At 36.7% G+C, this 22,622-nt stretch overlaps 2 protein-coding genes across 2 annotated transcripts in view; one reads left to right on the forward strand and one right to left on the reverse strand.

Moving 5' to 3' along the window:
• Positions 1-4,374: 4,374 nt before the first annotated feature.
• On the forward strand, positions 4,375-6,969 carry LOC122040980 (fructose-bisphosphate aldolase 1, cytoplasmic-like). Its single transcript, XM_042600478.1, has 2 exons — positions 4,375-4,562; positions 5,753-6,969. Exons 1-2 carry the CDS (start codon positions 4,535-4,537, stop codon positions 6,799-6,801), a joined length of 1,077 nt encoding a protein of 358 aa, XP_042456412.1. The 5' UTR covers positions 4,375-4,534; the 3' UTR covers positions 6,802-6,969.
• Positions 6,891-22,622, reverse strand: part of LOC122040979 — a 37,283-nt gene continuing 21,551 nt past the window's right edge. Inside the window, exons 8-14 of the mRNA XM_042600477.1 lie at positions 18,785-18,847; positions 18,606-18,702; positions 13,038-13,116; positions 12,749-12,960; positions 12,354-12,499; positions 12,124-12,246; positions 6,891-8,057 (exon numbers count right to left, since the gene is read on the reverse strand). Of these exons, the coding sequence (XP_042456411.1) occupies positions 7,914-8,057; positions 12,124-12,246; positions 12,354-12,499; positions 12,749-12,960; positions 13,038-13,116; positions 18,606-18,702; positions 18,785-18,847 (864 nt within the window). The 3' untranslated portion in view covers positions 6,891-7,913. The remainder of the gene's footprint in view (positions 8,058-12,123; positions 12,247-12,353; positions 12,500-12,748; positions 12,961-13,037; positions 13,117-18,605; positions 18,703-18,784; positions 18,848-22,622) is intronic.

The raw sequence follows: 22,622 nt of genomic DNA on the forward strand, positions 1-22,622 counted from the left end.
GATAGTGTGCACGGGGGGTGAGTTCAACAACTCAGCAGATACCAGTTGACATGTATAGTAAGATATAACAGACAGTAATAACTATGGAGTACTGTCTTCTAGACAAAAGCTGGTAATGCATAACAGAAAGGGCTGAAGAGAACTGTACTCACCAGGGTCTCCTATCAGAATGGTCAGGTCATCAGACCGAGAATGTCATAAATCCTGTATGCATGTCAAACATATGCATCCATACAAATGCAGCATATAAGTGCAACAATCACAATCAGTAAATGCATCAATGCATATGATGCCAATGACATGGTCACCCCTGACGCCAGTCAGTCATCTCACACACAATGGTGAAATCGAGTGGGTAGGGCTGTGACAACCGTGCACTCTGCCGTCACTGCTCCTGATGAGTGACCGAGTGGACGGGATGCTGTCGGAGTACACACATACTCCTACCCCAAATCATAAATGGGGGAGCTCAATGCTCTCATCTCCCGGTACACGATGACGGGGAGGAAATCTCTGCCGGCTACCACGCTGCGTCACACTACCCATGAGCGGACCAACGGAGCCAAATAGAGTCCAAACGTCTGCCGGCTACCACGCTGCTACACAAAACCAGCGGAGCCAAACAGAGCAAAATTGTCTGCCGGCTACCACGCTGAGTCACCAGACCAACGGAGCCAAACAGCGGAACTATCACACACCTGTCTGATATACCACTAACCTATGAGTGGTGGTGTGTACGGATACATGTAACTGGCGATGTGCTCGACAATATTGGAGCAGACTATCGCGCAGCATGCAATCATGCGAGATGATGCATGACACTAAGCATGGAAATAACCTGATCAGCATAACAATATCCATATATATAAAATATGTACCGTAGTATCGATGGTCAAATATGAGACCTAAGGTATACAGATCAGATAAAGTATCAAAAACCTAGGTCCTGAGCACAATAAGGCATGGTATGTCACTACCATATGAGCATATATAAAATCATGTGGATACTAACAATAAATGCATAACAGGTGAGCAAACAAGCATGTAACAGATCAGTTAGTGACCAACCGAAATAAAAACGAACATAATCATTACTATAGATTATAACCTACTAAACATATCAACATGACTTAATCAAAGATAAGTCAAGGTATCCGCCTTCAATGTAGATCGAGCTAATCAACCTCTACGTCGAAGTGCTCGTCCCGAATCAACGTCCTGCAAATCACATGATTATAATTTAGCTAAGTACACACGCAACAATTAGCTAAATCTCAACTCAACCTAATTAGGGAAAATCCTAATCAAATCATCCATGAATCCTTTAATCTTTCCAAGACACTCCACATTTTATAATCAATCCAATGATTATATCGTTCATAAACTCTTATATTAATCACAATGTCAATTTAATTAACAATCCATCATAACAAATCATGATTCTAATCCCATATCCTATAAATGATCATGTGACCTTCTACATCAACCAATCAATAAGATTTCCATCATAAATCAATTAACTCATAAGAATCAATCACTTACTTAATATTCAATATATCATGAATCCAACTCATACCTAATTCAACCTATACATGATCAACAACATTAAAACAATCCCTATGTCATACCTTAAACTCTATAGCCGTTCTTATTGCTGGATATACCCGTTGTCAGAGATTCGTTGCCGGAAACTGTGAATTGTTGCTGCGGAGAACACACAATCATTGTACCACAGCGATTAACCTATCATTCCAGCACAAAAAATAAAAATCCAAATACCCAATAAACCTTACCTACTCGCTACCCCTTGTTTTCTCTCTGCCGACGGCTAGTGGCAAAGCAGGAAGATCCGATGGTGAGGTATAGGTCACGGTGAAACCACTAGAGCTTGGAGTTTTGCCTTTGGTTGAAGACCAACTCGCTAGAGCGGCGGTGAACCAAGTCTAGGGCACGACGCGACACTACTCGCTCTCGGCAGTGGCACGCAGAGGAAGAACTAGGCACAGGCGACTGGTGCCGGACCTGGTGGCCGACGCTCGGCCTCGTCTCGACGCTGCAACATGACTCGAGAGAAGGCGTTGGTGCTGCTTCGTGCGACGCCGATCTAGGGCAGAGGCGTCGCGAGGAAAGAGGAAGAGGGATTGGCCGGCGATGCTGCTCGGTGTTAGGGCAGAAAGGATCGGGGAGAAGCGGCTGTCGGCAGAGGGAGAGTGGAGAAGAAGAAGAGAGCGGCGCCGGTTAGGGCACAGGTGGTTCGGCGGCGTTGGGCGCGCGGGGGAAAAGAAAAGGAGAGTTCGGCCAAAACAAATAAAAACAGTAAAAGAAAATATATAAATAAATTCAACTTTTCCTCGCTTAAATATGGTTGACTAAACAGACCTTCCCGGGGCCTTATTTTTATACCCGTAAACTCGTCCATACGAGCTCCGAAAAATTCCAGAAAAATTCTCAGAAATTACAGAAAATTCCCTTATCATTATTCGCCATTTTTTTCGGTATTTTACAGAATTCGTCCCGATTTGCAACGAATTTTAATATTCGTTGCAAATTGCAACGAATTTAAAATTTCGTTGCAAATCTAAGAAAAATTCTGAATTCGTTGCAGATTTGCAACAAATTAAAATTTTGTTGCACATTTGCAACGAATCTGGATTCATTGCAGATTTGCAACAAATTAAATTTTCGTTGCAGATTGCGACAAATTCTCAATTCGTTGTAGATTGCGACAAATATTAATTTTTGTTGCAAAATTTCAATAAAAACATTACATTACGATAAATTTGCAACAAATCATTTTTCGTCGCAAAATTCGTTGTAAAAGTAATAAAAATTATCAATAAGTTTTCTTAAGAATTATTATTGGGTATTAATTATTATTTTTTTTGATAATCTAGGTATCCAACTCCTATGATGCAACTAATTCTGAAGGTGATCGACTCACTCCCACGAAAGTTTCTCATCGGCCACCATGATAAATTGAGAAGTGTAGATGAGTCTTGACGGACGGACAACCCAGCATCACAAGTAATACAAACTCCACAGATATAAGATGCCCTTCGTGAGATTCCAACCCTCATTACTTAAGAAACTCACTCTAGCATTTACCATCACACCCTATCCTCAAGGCATATTAGATATCAAATATTGGAGCAAAGGATGAACCTGTCACCTTAGCGACCCCTTAGGGCGGCCCCATATTATATGGAAGGAGATAAATCAATGAGGGGCATTTGTCCTAGCACAGTGATCCTTTACATGAGAAAGGTCAGACACCTAACAAGGATATTAAATATCAAATATTGGAACAAAATGTGATATCGCTCACCCTAAACAATCTAGTATCGCTGGTCTCATGACAAAATATAGGTAAGAAAATCACATGAGACATTTTGTCCCGACATTGTGATCCTTCATATAACAGAGGTCAAATATCCAATGAAATATTTTATATCTATTAGAAATTGACCTTAAGACTTATTGAAGCAAATATTTATATAGATACTAAGTGCGCTAACTCATAAGGACACTATTAGTAATCAAATATTAGAAGATAAAGGTGGTATCATTTACTTTTAAGTAATCCAGTATCACTAATTCACTATCATAATTATAAGAGATTATAGTAATAAGATATAGATACATAAATTATAAGAAATATTTTATTTTAACCTATCGAATCCTTTACATATAAAAAAAAAATTAAAATCTAAAAAAATAATGTACGTCCAGTTAAAAATTAATCTTATAATTTATTAATATTTATTAGTTATCAAATATAATTCTGGTAAGAGGACGTCCATTCATTAAACATTGTGCAAAAAGACGGATCCCATCGCCTAGCGACTCCCTAGGCCTGGTCCCATAGGAATCCTAGAAGGTGGTAAATCAACGGTGAATACTGACCCGGGTAAAATATAATATTTCTGAAATTTAACACAGTCGGCCCAAATTATTCATCAAATGTGTATCTGTGGACCTTCGACCCTATGACTCATTGTGCAAGGATGTCACGCCTTAATCGATTGATCCAGCCGTCCATTCATTAAACATGGAGCGTTCGTTTGATTTATATACAACAAAAAACACGTCCTTGGAGATTGAGACTGAAAACCAAGGAGCCCATGGTAAGCAAATCGGGTCGCGTAAAGGGGGAGTGGGAAATAAGACTATAACTTTTTGATTTTCCTTAACCTTCACATGTCAACCTACTTGTCTACCACATCATAATTGGCCAAACCCACTCCACTCCTCTCCTGGTCCGCTTTGTCTGGTTGCACTCTAGTGGGTCCACTAGCCGTCTGTGGTGCGTTAAAAGGGTACCTTTTCCCGAGAAACATTAGGGTGTAGGTATAACTATCGGCACCCACAAGTTTGCCCTAAAACCACTTCCTCCACCACCCACAACGTGAAGCCGTGAATCGTGATCCAATCCTTCGCTGATTTTCTATTTATACCCACCACGGATCCATCTCCTTATCTCTGATTCCTCGCGATTTTCTCGTCTTCTAGTTTGATCTTTCTTTCTCGACCCGAGATGTCTGCCTACTGCGGCCAATATCATGGTACCGTTCTTTGCCTGTCGACTTTTTTGTGTTAAAGTTGAAGTTTTTCTTCTTCTTCATTGGATCGCTTGTGGATCTATAGATCTTTGTCTGCACGGCGGTGTTAGTTTTTCCTAAAGGAGGAATTTTTAGTTGGTTTAGTCGTTGGATTTCAATCTAGTCAGCGATCTGAATTTGTTTACTTCTGAAATAGAGAACTTTGGACTGGTTGAAGGTCCTCTTTTGTGCTTGTTGACTTCGAGTGCTTCTGGTGCATGCTTCAGGTTTTGGCTTTTGGGGGTTTGAGATCGTTTCTGATGTCCTGGCACTGGAACCGCAAAAGGTGGAAACCTTTTTCGGTTTTACTTGCGGATCTTCATGGATTTATACTGTCTTGTGATTTTTTTTTATTGCTGTCTGTATCTGAATTGTTCTACTGTTGTCTGAATTTTTTCTTGCTTCCTCTTCTTATCCTTGCCTGAAAAAAAAAGTGAATGTTCTTTGTTACTCCCTCTCTGATGAATTTCCTTATACTTTCTTTGTGGTATAATTATAGTATTATAGTTATGCGTACTGTTGTATTTTATCCTGAATATAAATATGATTTCTGAATTTTATGACAAGAATTGTTACAACATTGGGGGAAAAAATATATGTTCTAGTTCTACATGTTTTGCATAATTCTTTAGCTAAATAAGATGGTAGCCATTTTCCAGGAGCAATGAAATCTGAATTAGATCCGAGACTATAATATGATCAGGCAGACCAGTTGAACATGAGCTGACAATCCATTTCTTTGTGACTGACAATGAAATTGTTGTTCTTGTTTGTTTTAAATGGAATAGAGTTTTAACTGGATTGATATGCTTGACACATGTGGGGATTGCCTTACTACTTCTGAACTGATAGCTCAATTTTCTTTTGAGACGATACACAGAAGTTGTCCGATCTTTCAGTACTATGCGAACTCTAACTGATGTTGGTGACAATTTAGGGTTGTTCTTCCAGCTGCTTCAATGTTCACAAGATTTGCATGAAAGAAAGTGAATTGCCATGATTGTTGATGCAATTTTTTTTTTCTTTTGTTGAATACTACTGCATTCTTTACCATATTTTCTCTCTTAGTATAACCTCCTTTCATGTATCATTCTTCCATTTTTCCTTTTGTCTTGTCTGGAATGAATACAAGTTTGTATGCCCTGATGTTGCAGATGAGCTTATTGCCAATGCTACTTACATTGGCACCCCTGGCAAGGGTATCCTTGCTGCTGATGAATCCACTGGCACTATAGGCAAGCGCCTTGCAAGCATCAACGTGGAGAATGTGGAGGAGAACCGTCGCGCACTGCGTGAACTTCTCTTTTTGACTCCTGGAGCCCTCCAGTATCTCAGTGGTGTGATCCTCTTCGAGGAGACTCTCTACCAGAAAACTGCTGACGGCAAACCCTTTGTTGATGTACTCAAGGAGGGTGGAGTCCTTCCAGGTATCAAGGTAGACAAGGGCACTGTTGGACTTGCTGGCACCAATGGTGAGACCACCACTCAAGGGCATGATGATCTTGGCAAGCGCTGCAAGAAGTATTATGAGGCAGGGGCTCGTTTTGCCAAGTGGCGTGCTGTTCTCAATATTGGCCCCAATGAGCCATCGCAACTGTCTATCGATGCAAATGCCAATGGCTTGGCACGCTATGCTATCATCTGCCAGGAGAATGGACTTGTCCCAATTGTAGAACCAGAGATCCTTGTTGACGGGCCACATGACATTGAAAAATGTGCTTATGTTACAGAACGGGTGCTAGCTGCGTGCTACAAGGCCCTAAATGATCACCATGTGCTTCTGGAAGGAACCCTCTTAAAACCAAACATGGTGACTCCTGGGTCTGAATCCAAAAAGGTGGCTCCTGAGGTGGTTGCTGAGTACACTGTGCGTGCTCTCCAGAGGACTGTTCCTGCTGCTGTGCCCGCCATTGTTTTCCTTTCAGGAGGACAGAGTGAAGAGGAAGCTACCTTGAACTTGAATGCTATGAACAAGTTGAAGGGGAAGAAGCCATGGTCACTTTCTTTCTCGTTTGGTCGTGCCCTGCAGCAAAGTACACTCAAGGCATGGCAAGGGAAGGCAGAGAATGTGGAGAAGGCAAGGACAGCCTTCCTTGCCCGGTGCAAGGCAAACTCAGGGGCAACTCTTGGCGTCTACAAGGGTGATGCTGCTGGAGGTGAAGGCGTCTCAGAAAGCCTCCATGTCAAGGATTATAAGTACTGATCGAGCTTGTTCATTTTGAAACTGAATGTCATGTGGTAGACATGCAAGTTTGAGATTTTCGCCAACCTAGGGATCTTTTCTGTTGCTGCTTTATGTGCTTCTAAATAAGTAGGGTTGCATTGTACCACTAAACTTAACAATGCTTGGATATTTGTTCTTTTCACTGCACATTTGTATTCCCTACATGACTGGTTTTGGTCAAGTTTGGTTCTGTTTGGCTCAGAGATGCCGCGATCTCTTCTTCACACTGAAATGCTCATTGTTCTTATTGGCTAATCCTTCTGGTTTGAATGATCACATTCTCTTTGGTTCATTCAGGAGGGTCACTCAGACTGTCCTAGAAACTCAAGATGAGATATACCATGGCGAATAAATTTCATTCTTGTTTGAGTCACTAATACAAATTGTTCTATGTAGGCTCTGCCGGTTGACTATCTAGTTTCAATCTCATGCTTGCCTCACCATGGAGTTGCCAATAGATCAAAACCATACAAGAAGTTTGTGGGTTTTTTTACTATAACAGCAAAGGATGCAACATGTATACAATCTGTTGGTGCTGATACATCTGCTTGGATTCTCACCTAACAAATTAGCATTCATCTAACAGCAGCATAATGAAGAACTCTGTTCCCAGCACAACTTTGACTGGAAGTATTCATTCATCTACATCAAGATATTTAGGGGAAAATACAACCGCATGCTGAAACTAAAACAAATCAACAGATCCTGCAGGCTAGAGATAAGTTTTTCGAATAAAAAACCAAATCTGCTGCTTCACATATAAACTTTGGCATAAGAAAAACTGAACTTACTGTATTTGAGTGTGATGATCAGCATTTGAATGCTAAACTATAAAAGCAGTAACAACTCATGGCAGAAAGAAAGGAAAATATTATATATAAAAAACTTGCAAAAAACGGGTTGTATAGATACACTGGTAATACAAAATTCCAATGGTGGGCATGACCGAACACCATGGGTTTAAAGTGATCGGTTCATATCTTAGAAACAAGAAAGGGCAATAAAAGAATAATAGTACAGTAGACGTGTAGAATGCATCAACTAAAGGGAGAAAAAAAAGGGGTCTATTACAGCATAGTGACTGCTGGCTCTCACACCTCTTTGGTTGGTGCTAATGAATACTTTCTTGACAAGTAGTTGATAAGTGAGCCTTTAGGATGGGGCTGTATTTTACCATATAACTTCTTCCATGCAAGGTCAGAGTAGCTTGGACCATTTTCCATAGACCTTTCAATCTGCAAGTTCATCAGAAAACATAATTTACGAAGTCCACCAATTATTATATTTCAATGTTGCATCATTTTTCACTTTAGATCAAGGATGTCAAACTGAGATTCCTTTCAATGAATCGTTTAGAGAACTTCAGTAGGATTGTGAATGTTTCATCACAAGTTGTCAGGTCTAGTTTTCAAAAAAAGAAGATGATTTGTCTCTTTGCTTGGCAAAATTTTTACATCCTAAACTATATAAAGTAATGGAAGATCCCATTGAATGTCAATATTATCAATTGCTGATAATAATTCAAAACAAAAAATATATTAGGTACACATCCCATATCCATACAGAAATATGTAGATTATTTCTATTTATTATAAAGTCATTTTATCATAATTTATAGAAAATGATCTAGGATCAAATTTTAGGAGTCACCTCTGACCTTCCGCAATCACTCCACCTCCTTGACTTAGATGTCTGCTTCAAAATTTTGATATAGAGCCTAGACTCATATGAGAGATAGGTACAAAGAAGACATGGGCAGAGTGTTGCCAATAACAGTATGCATTAGTGTGTTGCAAAAAGATGGCAATAAAAGGAAGAGTTCGCTGGAGACTTGCCCACATCTATTAACACCATCGTGGTCATAGTCTAAATCACTGCATTATAGCACCTCAATGAATGGGGCAAGCACAAATGATGATGTGGGCCAAGTTCATTTGGAACATTGCACATTGAGTCAAGGAGAGTGGTGTTTGAGGAGATGAGACTGATTATTTTGTAAAATTTAATTTGGCTATTGAGAATAACATTTTACTATAGACATGAGGAACAATTTCTTGGCGCTCTCATCACCTTCCTTGGATGGATGTTTGATTCTTGTGCAAATAAACTAGTGGCCTCCATTTCCCCATGTGAAGCTTGATCCAAAAGGATCCCAGATCCAAATGATCAACTTCGGGGACTCATCCCACATGTGGTATGAAGAGGCATAATTCTACGTTTGCTTACCATTTCACAATGAGTCCATTCCAAATTCATTGCTGATTAACTAGTGAAAAAGGTTGTATTTTGACTTCTCAAGTGCTCCATGGTTTCTTGTCCCATCTTGTTGCAAGCTTATACATTTCCTTCACGACTGGAGTTGGCACAAACTTGATTAGTGGCATGCCAAATGGAGAATTTAATACGACAAGTGTTTATGTAAAAAAAATTATGGCATTTATGTGTTGGTAAGTCTAGTTCCTAAACCATGATTGCTTTTGGGCACATGGTGACACATACGGGTAAACATGGATGAGAAATTCATCAATGTTGTTGTCAAGTGCAAATAATCCCCACAATATCTCTAGCAACTAGCATTAAATATGATTACAATCATGAATTTAACTCTTCGACCAAGGCCATCTTAGGTACAATTACAGTGGAGGAAGAGGAGTGGAGGAATAGGAGATGACTAATTGCCTCGTCCTCCTAGCCCAATGTCATGAAATGACAAACTGAAGAAGTAACACGAGAGAGGCTGACCTACAATTGAAGAATTGCAGGCCACCAATGCCAATATGTATGGCATGAAAATCAAGCCCTAAAGTGGGAGAAGTGAAGAAAGAGAAGAAGCTAGCCATCAAGGTTAGAGTGGAAAAAGTGGCATATCATCTAAGCAAAGGAGGTCATGGGCAAGAACAAATTAAGGTTTAAAATTTTGCGTTGTGTCAAAATTTTAGTTTATGGCTGGAAAGATATGATTTTAGTACTATATCGTGCCTTGCCGATATAGTTTTGGTACTTTTTTTAATATAAATATAACAAAGGTCACCCAGTGCACGAATCTCTGGCCAGTACAGTTTTCGTAAAAGGGTTGGATCACATTGAGTCTATTATACGTAGCCTTACCTTGCATTTTACATGAGGTTGTTTCTGCGACTCGAACCCATGACCTCATGGCTCTGTGTCGGTGTCGATTAGTGTGACAAAACAATAAATTTTGCCTATGCCGACCGCCATGGCACAATATTTTATACCGTGGAAAAAGACATTTTATGAAATAAAACTAATGAATCGGATAAGATTTATAACTACCTTTAATTTTCCATGTCATCATTTAATGGCAATCTGATATAAATCATAGATGATTTTTTTTTTTTTCAATAGATATGTTAAAATCAAAACATTAGGATATATTTGTTAAAAGTTGCAAAGATAAGATATTTTTAACAACCAAGCCCAATAAAAACAACACTATCAGCATTGCAATCAATATTTATAATTAATCAAATTTATCAAGAATAAAGTAGCTAAGAAATTTTCTATATAAAATTTTGAAGAATCATCCAAGTCCATACTCAATTAATAAAATGAAATCAACTAAACAATCATTGACCTATCAATTTGTAACAATTTCTTTTCCACGTCACCTGGACAACTTTGATGCCTCCCCTCACTTATTCGTCATCAGCAATCCCTCTTAAAACACGCTCACTTTTCACTTTGATCTCATATATCCCCTACCACATCTATATTGTGGGTTCTCTCCCTATAGCTCTAAATCCGTCTGTGCCAGCAACCTATATGACTCTTCCTTATATCTAAGCTAGGGGTGACAACTTAGTAAGGCTGTACAAATGTGTCATAAATGAATCTCATCATTCTACTTAAAATAAAACTATAAAATGATAAATAGCTAACTAAATATTTTAAACCATCTAAACAATTAGGTTAATTATATGGCATTATAATTATCAAAGTTATTTAAAATTAATTTACTTTAAATAGGTCAATTCATGTTACCCATTTATACATTCAGGTTGGTGTTACATCAATCTGGGATTTTTCTATTTATTAATCATATTTGGATCGGGTTGGATCATGTTGTGTTATGGGATCGTGTAATATTGCCAATCCTACTCCAAGCAACACCATCCCTCCCTCCCTCCCTTTGCTTGTGGATGTCATACATCCATCCTTCTTACAATTACTGAAGCAGCTAATCCTCCACCTCTCCATATTTGCAAGAACCAAATTCATTAAGTCCACAAACACAGTTAAACTCACTTTTGTCATTGGTTATATTATAATCCATTTGAAGAAATAGATCTGCCACAAACATTCCAGAAAAAGCAAGGTATACATACAAATGTACATACATGCATGCATTATATATATATATATATATATATGAAGGGGAGCCTTGGCGCAACGGTAAAGTTGTTGCCATGTGACCAAAAGGTCACGGATTCGAATCCTAGAAACAACCTCTTGCAAAAAACAGAGTAAGGCTGCGTACAATAAATCCTTCCCCGGGAGCTTCGTGCACCGGGCTGTCCTTATATATATATATATATATATATATATATAAAATAAAACTTTGTCTTTGTGGATGGGAATCACAGACATAAGAATCACCAAACCTCCACACCTCTCTCAGCATCCAAAATTGTTGTAGAAGCACACAGGATTAATGACTTCAAACCCAGAGAAGCATCTAATAATGGCAATGTGTGTTGGATATTTTTCCTTTTCTACACTCCCACCGTTTCCCAATTCTGCTCCCACCTCTCCTCATCGTGTTCCTTCCCTTTTGCTCATTCACTGTCCTATTCCACTTCCTCTTTTGTGGGTGGGAGTTAGTATGTATTCATATCTAGAGTATCTAATAATGATCAACAATGCCATTATTCTAAGGAAGATAACTAGACGGCATCAAGAACAGTCAATCAGGAAGTGAACATGTCTCAGCTATAACAGGCACTTCTACTCATTTGTCAATAGACTCAAGATAATATTGTAGTAAAATTAGCTCGCTCAATAACTTATGCAGACTGTTGAATCTGAGTAACTTAAGGTCATTATGACCAATCTTTCCCTTTAAGGTATTATTTATGATAGTATCCTGTGTGGTGCAAGTTTAGCAAATGGCGTGTCACAAAAATAACATATTTTACAATTTCTTATAGAATTATCTAGTATTAATCAATTAGTTGACTAAGTAGAGGATAGATATGTTTGATTTGTACTGAATAAAAGAAAGTTACATGTAACAGCTTTATTGTTGGAAAGATAATCAGTTGTAGATATTTAGTCAAGTACCTTGCTTATTTTTCCATCTTTCAAGTGATACCGGATACCAGACCAATTTATAGATTTTGAAAAATGTGAACGAATTGCGGAGATTGGATACAAGAAATTATCAACTAACATTGCTAGAAACACCTGCACAACAACCATATACACAAGTAGAAGTTAGTCACTTTAACTTCCAAAACCTTACTATTGTTTATAGACAGAATTAATTGGATTAAAATGCTAGAAGTTCTTACAAATCCCCATTTGTACGAATCAAGTGAAAGAGTTGCCCCTTCTGGGGATAACATGTTGCATAGTTGAACCTCCACCTTAGTTAAACTCCACATTGAAAGAAGCTCTATAACAGTTGATATAAGCAAGCCGATAACTAGCAATAATCCTGAACATATGCAAGACATAACATTGTTCATTAGTTATTACATAATAAGTAATTGTTCAAAAGAACAATATTTTATGTAAATTACCTAAAAGATGACAAAAAAATTTATAGTTCAAAAATTTCAAATTTAGTGAATTAATTTTCTAGTGGCTCAAGAACCTATTACAGCCATCCTCTATAGGATGGATAGCAAGGTCCCTTTTGGTTCGGAAGTTGCTGGTTGATTACATAAAGAAAAAGACAGCTCACCGGTGTACGAGGAAGAGGATTCCTTAGATAAAGAACCAGTATTTGGTGCTCGTAAGAATGCTGCAACATGTATGAGTGCCATAAAATATGGCAGCACAAATCCCCAAGATAGATAGCAATGTGTAGAAAACAATGCACGGTTCATCATCCAGTTAACCTCTGATATATAGGATTCGAGAACAAATGTTTGCTTTCTTAGGTAATTCCAGTATCTACGTTCAAGAGATACAAAGGGTGAGCTGATCCTGAAAAGGTCTTGAAAATTTTCCAGCAAGATGAGGCTACAAACCTTGGAAAGCTAAGGTCACTTGCAAGGGGATGGGGGAAGATAGCAACAGGTGGTGACCAAATAAGTCTCTTATGTTGTCCTGCAAAAAACAAATTAAATAAAGGTCATTTTAGTCCATCCATAACTATATAGTATCAGTAAGATATATAGTATTGGTAAGAGGTGTTAAAACAAAAACTACCTACAATGAACCATGCGCTCAGGAAAAATGAACCATGCGCAAATTCAAAATCTTTGATTTTTTTAATATCATTTCAAAAGGAGTAAAATTCAAGAGAGAATTACAAAAGTCATTTTCAAATGATCGTACATTCAATTTGGAAAACAATGTCACTATTTGGATCTTTATATCACACTGAAGTGTATCTGGTATCTATTACAAAGTGACTTGAGAAAAAGAAAGAAATGTCTTTAGCCAAAAATTCTGATGTTTTTCCATGAAAAACAGAAATGTAAAAGAAAAGTAACAGAAACAAGATATTTATATGTCATGGCATCATTGATTTAAGTGGTTTGATTAGAGTTTAGGGTGCCTTTTTTATTATTGCTTCACCAAGTTAATCACCACTTTGACAAATATCTGATAGTCTAGAGTACAAAGGAGTCACGAAGGAAGCACTTAGGAAAATCTTTTACTATTATTTATGAGCTACTGATAGTGAACTCCAGACACGAGGTCTTTGTAATTGTCACTTAGAACTACGAAGTTTGATGTTTTCTTCACCCCTAAAGATGTTGAAGTGGGATTATCTAAACTTCAGTATGACTTCTAGGGTTGGCCCCCTGACCAGAATGGTAGTCATGAATAAAGATTCAGTTTGAAGTTTGGATATATATTTTGTAGGGGTCATACTGGTCTGGTCACAGATCAAGAGCAAATTGGCCCAAGCTCCCTTTTGTGAAAACTTGAGTTGGGAAGCATGTAAACTCTCAAACACTACCTGCAACAACAACAACAACAACAAAGCATTTTCCCACTAGGTGGGGTCGGCTGTATGAATCCTTTTACGTCATTGAGCTCTATCTCTTATTATATCATCATCTATATTTAAATAAATTTTATCTTGTTTTATTGTTGCTAACCAAGTCTTTTTTGATCTTCCTCTTCCTCGTTTGATATGCATGTTTATCATAGTTTCACTCTCAAACACTACCTGCAAGTAAGTAATTTCCTGTGTTCCTAGGATAGACTTGTAGAACTACATAGTGTTATTTAGGGCTAAGTTACCATGCGCTAGAGGAGCCAGAGGAAGGAGGTATAGTTGTTCAAGGTGCAAAATCACTATTCAGCTAGCTATCCACTTGTTTTATCCAACTTGGCTTATAACAGTACGGTACCTGAGTTCCTGCCTGCCAGTATTGACTAATTATACTAGCTAATCCTGAATGAAAATTTATGGCTTATCTTGTGCTGCACGATGGCAGACTGTGCTCATGTTGCCCATGTTGAGCTATAATAATCTTGTACTGTTCTTCACTGCAAGGTTCAAGGATCCCAAATTTCCAATGGCTTGTGGTCACTGGTTGACAACTAGGTCACTTTTTGGACCCATTCTCCCATCTCTAAATTTCCTAACTAGCCTTCTCCTCTGGCTACTATCTGAGCATGTGTCTACATTCGACATATTGGTCTTTGTCAGCAAGTATCTTGATGAGGGAGTGAAAGAGATCAAGATTTGATCATCTTGTTCAAGAAGCAATGGGATTTCTATAAGTTTCATTCATTTTATGTGGCAAAAGGCAATTCGCTCGCCCCAGCATCCCCGCCAACCCGTCCCTAGGCCAACACGGAGGAAGTAAATCATGGGTGGCTACTAGCCATTAGTGCAAGTGGCCAAGGCATGGGGGAGGGTATGCTCAGACGCGCCGAGTTTCGACCCAAGACCTCATGTTGCCAACATCCCATGCCTCAACCACCGCACCGCCCCGAGGGGACAAGTTTCATTCATTTTAGATACTAGATGAGAAGGTGACAGAGATCAAAATTTGATCCTCAATGAGATTTGCAGTGTCATTCATGTTTGATGCTAGACAAGACCAACAAGGACAAGCATCATGAACTCATTTACTCCAACAAAAAGGATAATGTTTCATAAGCCAGATGTCAGTGCATCAATATAATATCAAGATATGCAATACAATATGATTTTGATCAATAGTGGAGTGCAAGAAACTGTTGCAGAGTACATAGTAGATGATCGCTTAGAATGATGCTAACTTCAAGAGAGCTAATGACCACTAGTGTTATGATCTAGAATTTCCTTAGAAATTATAAATTCTTTTGTTGCAATTAAATTAACTTTGGTTTATTTAGTGATACTTGGTATTGTTTGAGTTTCTCTTCATTATTATTTTTGGGATATTAAATTGAGGTTAAAACCTCCCTTAAAATAAGGATTTGATCCTTGGATGGAGTTGGGTTTGTTCAGATTTGAACCAGGGTTGTTTGGGCCTTAATAGGTTACATTCAGTTAGGCTTCAAGGGGTTCAAGTTCAAGTTTGATAGTATAAAGTTAGTTTTAGTGACTGGTATAGGATAAAAAGTGGGAGAGGAAGGAGTAGCCACCCCCAACCATGAGATTGAGGATTCCATGCAATTCTTCTTGAACATTCGAAAGGGTTGATGTCCCCTTGGTTTCCTCGCAACCCTCTTCTCCGTCCAATCCTCCAACCTTGTCACATCTCCTTTCTGAAAAATCACCATCCGTTGTTAAAACATTATTGCCACCTTCTGCACCCACGAGAACACCACTGTTGTTTTATTTAGAGCCCAAAACAGTGGACCTCTACCTTCTTTATGAGTCCTTTCAACCCTCCAGTGAGTAGTTATAGTTTTGACTCTCATTTGAGAAAGTTGGAGCATTTTCCCTGAAATTTGGAATTCTTGTAGCCTTCTTTGTTTAAGGGAAGCAACAGGACAGAGTTTTTGACATGTGCATCTTGCATATTTGAAGCTATAATGAGCAAGGTTTCACCTTCTTTCAAGTCCTTTCAACACTCTGGTGAGTAATAATGATTTTTCTTTTGATTTGGAATGAATTGGGAGCATTGTTCCCAAAGAATTAACCTTCTCGCAGCTCTCTTTGTTCAAGGGCAGAAGCTGCAGAGAATTTCCAACAAATTTGTGTATTAAGGGTTATAATACGTTGTAGACAAGTGTTTTTCTTGTGGTTATTATTGATATAGGATTGAATACAAGTGAATTTTTGCACATTAAGCACAGGGAAAACTTTAGTGCAAGACGTCAAAACTGTTAGTTAAGGACAATTGGAGATCAATTTAATTTCCTCATGATTCAGAGAACTCTCCTTCCTGCAATTTGTGTTTAAATTTCATAAAATCATGTTTTAGCAAGTAGATACTCATGATGTGAGTGTGATATAAAAAAGAATTTCCTGGATCTTGAGAGTATTCTTCTTGATATGATCATCTTGAAGTGGATATTTTCCTGCTAGTTCTTTTTGAAATATGAAGAGATATTGATATCTTGATTTATCTAAATCTGGATTATAAAAGCAGTTAAACATGAACCAATTTATAGCAATACGGGATAAAACTTCATAATATGATTTCTTGTTGGATTCCAAATGCATTTGGTGAATTTTCTTGGATCATAACCTTAGTAGAATTGGTTATCCTTGTAATCTAGATTTTCATGTTATTTACTTTCTTCAACTTGTATAAATAAGAAAACAATGGGTATAATATGAATAGTTTGATGAATGGATATTGTAACAAGAATAGTTTGATGGATGGATAACAATAAAAGATAAAGGATATCTTTCTTTGTATGATGAAGTATACTTTGGGTGGGTGCTCAAACTATAAGGAATGTGACTACTGGATTATTGATAAAGGTGGAACTTTTAGCCCATATTAATAAAATTGAGGATCTTAAAGTAATTAATTGGAAGCTCGGCTATATCTGAAAGCAAAGGAGCATAAAAAACATAAAGGTGTGGCTAAAATGTTAAAGCTTATAGATAAATTTATGATGATAATTCATGATAAAAATTTTATGGTTATAGTAATTCATGACAAAAATTTTATGATGATAACTCACGGAGATAATTAATGGCGATAACTTTATGGTGATAACTAATGGTAATATATTTCATTTTTACAAAATTAATGGTGATACTATGCTGATAAATTTATAGTGATTTTTTACTTGGTCATCATAGACTCGATTCCGATTTTCAATGGTTCCGACCCTTAACCTTAATTGTTCAAAATGGTGATGGTTCATAGTTCAGAACTGTCGGTTCATGGTTCGCGCACGATTCAAGATTATTATATTAAAAAAATTAAAATGGTTAAAAAAACTTGTACTTATTTAAGTTGTCTATATATATCCCTTAGGGTATAAGGACTAAATCATAATTATTGATAAAAAAACTATCAAATAATTTAAATCGTTAAAAAAAAAATCCTCCCCCTTCCCCTTAATAGTTAGAACCATCAATCTAACATTGAGAATTGCTTTACACTTTTAAATCGCACTTAAAAGAAATATCTTTCTAGGTATCAAAAGAAAATTAGTGATTAGTTAACTATCACATATGAATATTAATTTGTTGTACTCTAATTGGTAAGTATTCTTGGTCCTCAACCAGGAGATATGGGTTCAAATCTCGACAAACGCCATATTTTTAACAAATTTTCATTAAAAAAACAAATAATAAAAAAAATCAACTGAAACTGTCGGTTAACCGGTAGTTTCGATTAATTCGGCCATTAAACCATAACCGATCGACCATTGAACCGTAACCAGCTTAGCTGGGAGCCGGTTCGATTACGGTTCAGGCTCGATAACCGGGTCAATAGGTAACTGGCCCATTAACCCAATTACGGGTCCGACCCGAGGTCAAGTTTAGGTCATAATCTATAAATATTCCTTATTGATATGTAGGACATACTTTTGCTCATTCCCATTTTGTTGGCCACAAGGTTCACTTCGTGTAGCATAGTTGAGGTGGAGATTTCGTTCAACAATTTTATTTACCTAGGTTTCATTTCTAAAAGGTTTTTTAATAAATTTTTCCTAGGGAGACATTCACTTCATTTGTTGTAAAGAATTGGATGTTTATCTTATCCCTCATTTTATAACTTGTATTCTTATCATTATGTTGATTTGAATGTGTTCGCTTTGAGTTATGGATAGTTCATGATGTTGGTTTGATGATTTTGCATTTCCAAGTTGAATGTGGCTTTTTATTTGGTTTTTACGCATTGTTCGATCTATTTGATGATGTGTAGTTCAATCCTAGGAGAAAATTATTGCAGCTAGAAGGTGTTAGTTTTCTCCTTGCCCCTTGAATAGTGATAGCTAGAGGTCAAATACTATTATTTGGTAGTAAAGAGGCTAGAATTACAGGCATCATCCTACTTCAATTATTAATTTTTTTGTCATAGAAACAAATAAGAATGATAAGGTATGTATTATGTCTCACTTAATATTTCAAGATAATTGCAAAAATCATGCAGTGCCATAGATCCACTTCATTAAAATAAAATAAAAAACTTGTTTCAGATGATCTATTACTAGAAGGATCTCATAGCAATTACCAGCGATTGCTGCAAGGGTCATGTCATCTGAGTATCCACCATCACTAAGCCCACTAACAACACCATATAAGTCTTTCCTAAAATCTTCTGCATGCATCTAGGAATTACAAAAAATATAAGACTTGCATATTAAAGCATGTTCATTTCCACTTGATTGTGAGATGAGATGCCAAATTTACCATCATGCAGCCTCCCCACAAAAAGAAAGTTTTTCCACCAGTTGCGAATCCCATAGAGCAAGGCTAAAGTTACAGGTAAACAATAGAGTGCAAAAATAATTAAAACAATTCTTCAATATTAAATTAACTTGTACTGTCAAAACTAAAGAAAAACAAATGGCTCAATGTTGATATAATTTGAAAAATTAAAACCCATGACCTAAATCAAGTTAAAACAGTGAGGTCAAAGCAGGTTGAACTTTAAGAGAAACAGTAAGGAAAAAACTTAGATTCACCTCTTTTACGTGAAAAAATAAATTAGAGGTTGAGATTGGCAGCACATATGAAGGGCAATACTTTAATAGAAGTTTATTTGAAGTAATGCTTACCAAATTTGTCTGTCAACACCAAGCATATTACAAAAGACAGATTGCTTAAATGGGATTTCCTTTCTAACAAACATCCATGTAGTATAGATCACAACTTCAGCTTTTTTTTAAAGAAAAAATACATGTGGTATGTAAATGTAACAAGGATCTTGTTATAAGGAATTTAGTGGTCAAGCTAAATTAGCTAATTACTTACCTTTTTTCTTTTATTATCTTAGAATTCAAATGAAGCTAGTGCATGACAGTTTTATGTTTTTAGTTATTAATAATAATTACAGGAAATGCTTATAATATGGTAAACAACATCAGCATATTCCAGCATGCACATGATACTATAAACATCATTCAGGGAAGTTTGCAGCTAGTAGGAAAAGAAGACACGATAGAATGAATCAAGGCAGTTTTGTTAGTAGCCCGGATCATGGATGAATATCTATAGGTTGTTTCATCTCATTAAAGAATACTATGTTCAAATACAAGCAGATATTCACATCTAAGAGTGCATATAATAGGCAATGTAAAATTAGTTAATAGTAAAGCAGACAACCTACTAAATACCAAATAGATTCATAATAAAAAAGCATTAAGTTAATCCAATGTACTATGTTGTCAGCATTAACTATGATCATATTAGGCAAGAATTTTTTTGTTTGCAGGTAGAACCTCAAGAAATATTCAATGACAGATGCTTAAGTAGTTGGCTATTTGATTATGATAGTCAATTGGTGTATCATCTATTGTCATTGACTTACCAATGTCCACAGGAATCAAAAATATTTTATTTAAAAAACAAAAGATAAGTTATAAGATAGAGATAACTAAAAAAATGGGAACAATTTGCTCTTGGCATGTCAAGTTAATGGCTAACTAATTTCATTGGTCAAACTTTTAGTAACTTTAACTCTGCTAAACTATAATATCATACATTTCCTTTTTAGCTTAATCTTACTAGACATTCCTTTTCTCTAATAGCCACCATAATAATAGTTATCTAGGGACTTTATCATGTGTATATAACTTCTATTGACATGAAAAAAAAACTTATGATAGAGCTCCGAGACAATGATTATAGTGGATATTGTAGAAGAAAAGTATATTTAGTAATTATATCGATTTGATAAAAGATATGTATTCATAATATAGCTAACTTATGAATGTGGGAAGTTATTATAAAGGATAAGATAAAAAAAATACTAAGATCCAAAAACAAATAGGTATCAAATGAGAGAAAATTGATTGAGATGACATTCTAAGACTGATAGATTCTGTAGTTAGATCTGAATCTATTAGAGCAGAAGAAGGGTAGAGGAACAAAAAGATTAGGCAATGTAACAAATATGACTTAATTGATTAAGATATTAGTAGCGAAATAGCATTGCATAGAGCTAAAGAAAAGATAAAATTCATTAGCTGACCATGCTAGTTCAAACAATCATAACTTGCTGATGGTGACAATGACCTTGAGTAAATGAAAAGAATCATATCATGATATTGAACTCAAAGATTAACAGCTTTCTTCTGGTCAAGCTTGTCACAGTTATAGAAAATACTTGAACTTGATTCTCCCTCTTCTCAGATCCTAAACTAATGTAAGTCAACTTGCTAATGGAATTTACATGGTTTTCAATGACTAAATGGATTAAACAATGTGTTTAATCATAGGGAACTACAACAGACCTAGCACGATGTGAAGCCATTAATTATGTCATCTTAACAAGGCTGAATAACTCAAAAACAATCTTGTACTAATCAATGGCATAGAGAATTGGCAAGCCTATGGCTGCCAACTAGCCAAGCAGTGAGGCTCTGCTCGAACACCAATTGTCAAGCTAAAGTTTGGGTTGTTTAAATCATGGTTTGAAATCTAGTACCGTGTTGAGTGAAACGGTTGAAAGGTATCGTCCTGGTAAATCACTGCAACTCAATACCACTTAGCACCAAGGTTCAAAATCTCAAGCTGTGTTGTAGTTTTGGTCTTTGACTGAAAAGATATTGTTTCAGTATCACATAAATGCTCTGATGCATTGTGTCGGAGATAGATTAGAGGTTGAAGAAAGGAAAAAATGAAGGAAAGGAAGGAGACATTGTCAATGTTGAGAGGTATCGAGTTTTGGTAATTTAGCAAAATGATATGTTTCGACCGTATCATCCAGTATGACACAAGATTTAAAACCATGCTCGACATAAACAATGTATCTTCCTATGCTTCATCTCCTTCTTCAACAACTCCAATCCATTATCGGCACCATGCATTGAAACATCGGCACAATATAGTTAATGATTGTAACTTAGCACGATTCAAGATTTTAACCTTGGTTTAGATTCCATTCCTATTTAGAAGGGAGCTCATCAGAAGCTTGAACTCAGAAACTCATCCAAGGTTCTTAATTTTAAGTGAGAACGAAGCTCAATCTTGAAACAAATAAAATGGATTTTTCCACAGATAAGTCAATAGAATGTCAAACTTACTATCACAAAATATAATCCTCAATCCAAGATGATACATATGGAACTCTCTAAGACGAATGAAGTGGAAAAGAGAAAAATCTCTCTATGTTATCATTAATATGTTTACATGTAGGTATTTATATACATAAGGAGAGAAAAGAAAAATCAATCTCAGTCAAGGGAATACAATCAAGATCAATCTCTATCCCAATAATAAAGGGAATCCAAATCAATCATAATCCCTATAATCAAAGGAATCTTCGGAAGTATTCAAGACTCTCCCTCAAGCTGGAGAATATAGATCATATGCACCAAGCTTGTTACATATGTAGCCAATTCGAGGACCTCTTAGTGAATATATCTGCTAATTAATCATGTGAATTGACAAAGCTAGTAGATATTTCTCCAGATATGACTTTCTCTCTAACAAAGTGACAGTCAACCTCAATATGCCTTGTCCTTTTCTGAAAAACTGGGTTCGAGGTGACATGCATGGTCTGGTTATCACATATAAGTGATACTTGTGTAGCCTCTCCAAACCTTAGTTCTTGAAGCAACTATTTTAGCCATATAAGCTCTTGACCGGCTATGGCCATAGCTCAATATTCTGCCTTTGCTTGCCACAATATTCTGCTTTTTGCTTTTCCAAGAAACAAGTTTATCTCTGATAAATATACAAAATCCAGAAGTGGATTTTCTATCAGTGGGAGATCCTGCCCAATCTGCATCAGAATATCCTACAACTCGAGTATATCCTTTGTCTTCATACAAAAGACTCTTTCGTAGCGCGCCTCTTATATATCGAATAATGCGAGTTACAACATCCCAATGTTCATTGCATGGAGAGTTGAGAAACTGACTTACTACACTTACTGTAAATGAGATATCCAAACGAGTAATAGTAAGGTAGCTTAGTTTCTCTACTAATCATCTGTACCATTCAGGATCTGGAAGAGACTCCCTGATTTGGCAAGAGCTTGACATTAGGATCCATGGGGTTGTTGACTGTCTTTGAGTTTAAC

This window comes from Zingiber officinale, chromosome 2A, assembly GCF_018446385.1.
Source record: "Zingiber officinale cultivar Zhangliang chromosome 2A, Zo_v1.1, whole genome shotgun sequence".
NCBI lineage: Eukaryota > Viridiplantae > Streptophyta > Magnoliopsida > Zingiberales > Zingiberaceae > Zingiber > Zingiber officinale.

Coding starts and splice junctions, on each gene's coding strand:
- LOC122040980 (XM_042600478.1), top strand. CDS start 4,535: ATGTCTGCCTACTGCGGCCAATATCATG. Junction 4,563..5,752: donor CTACTGCGGCCAATATCATG/GTACCGTTCTTT, acceptor CTGATGTTGCAG/ATGAGCTTATTGCCAATGCT.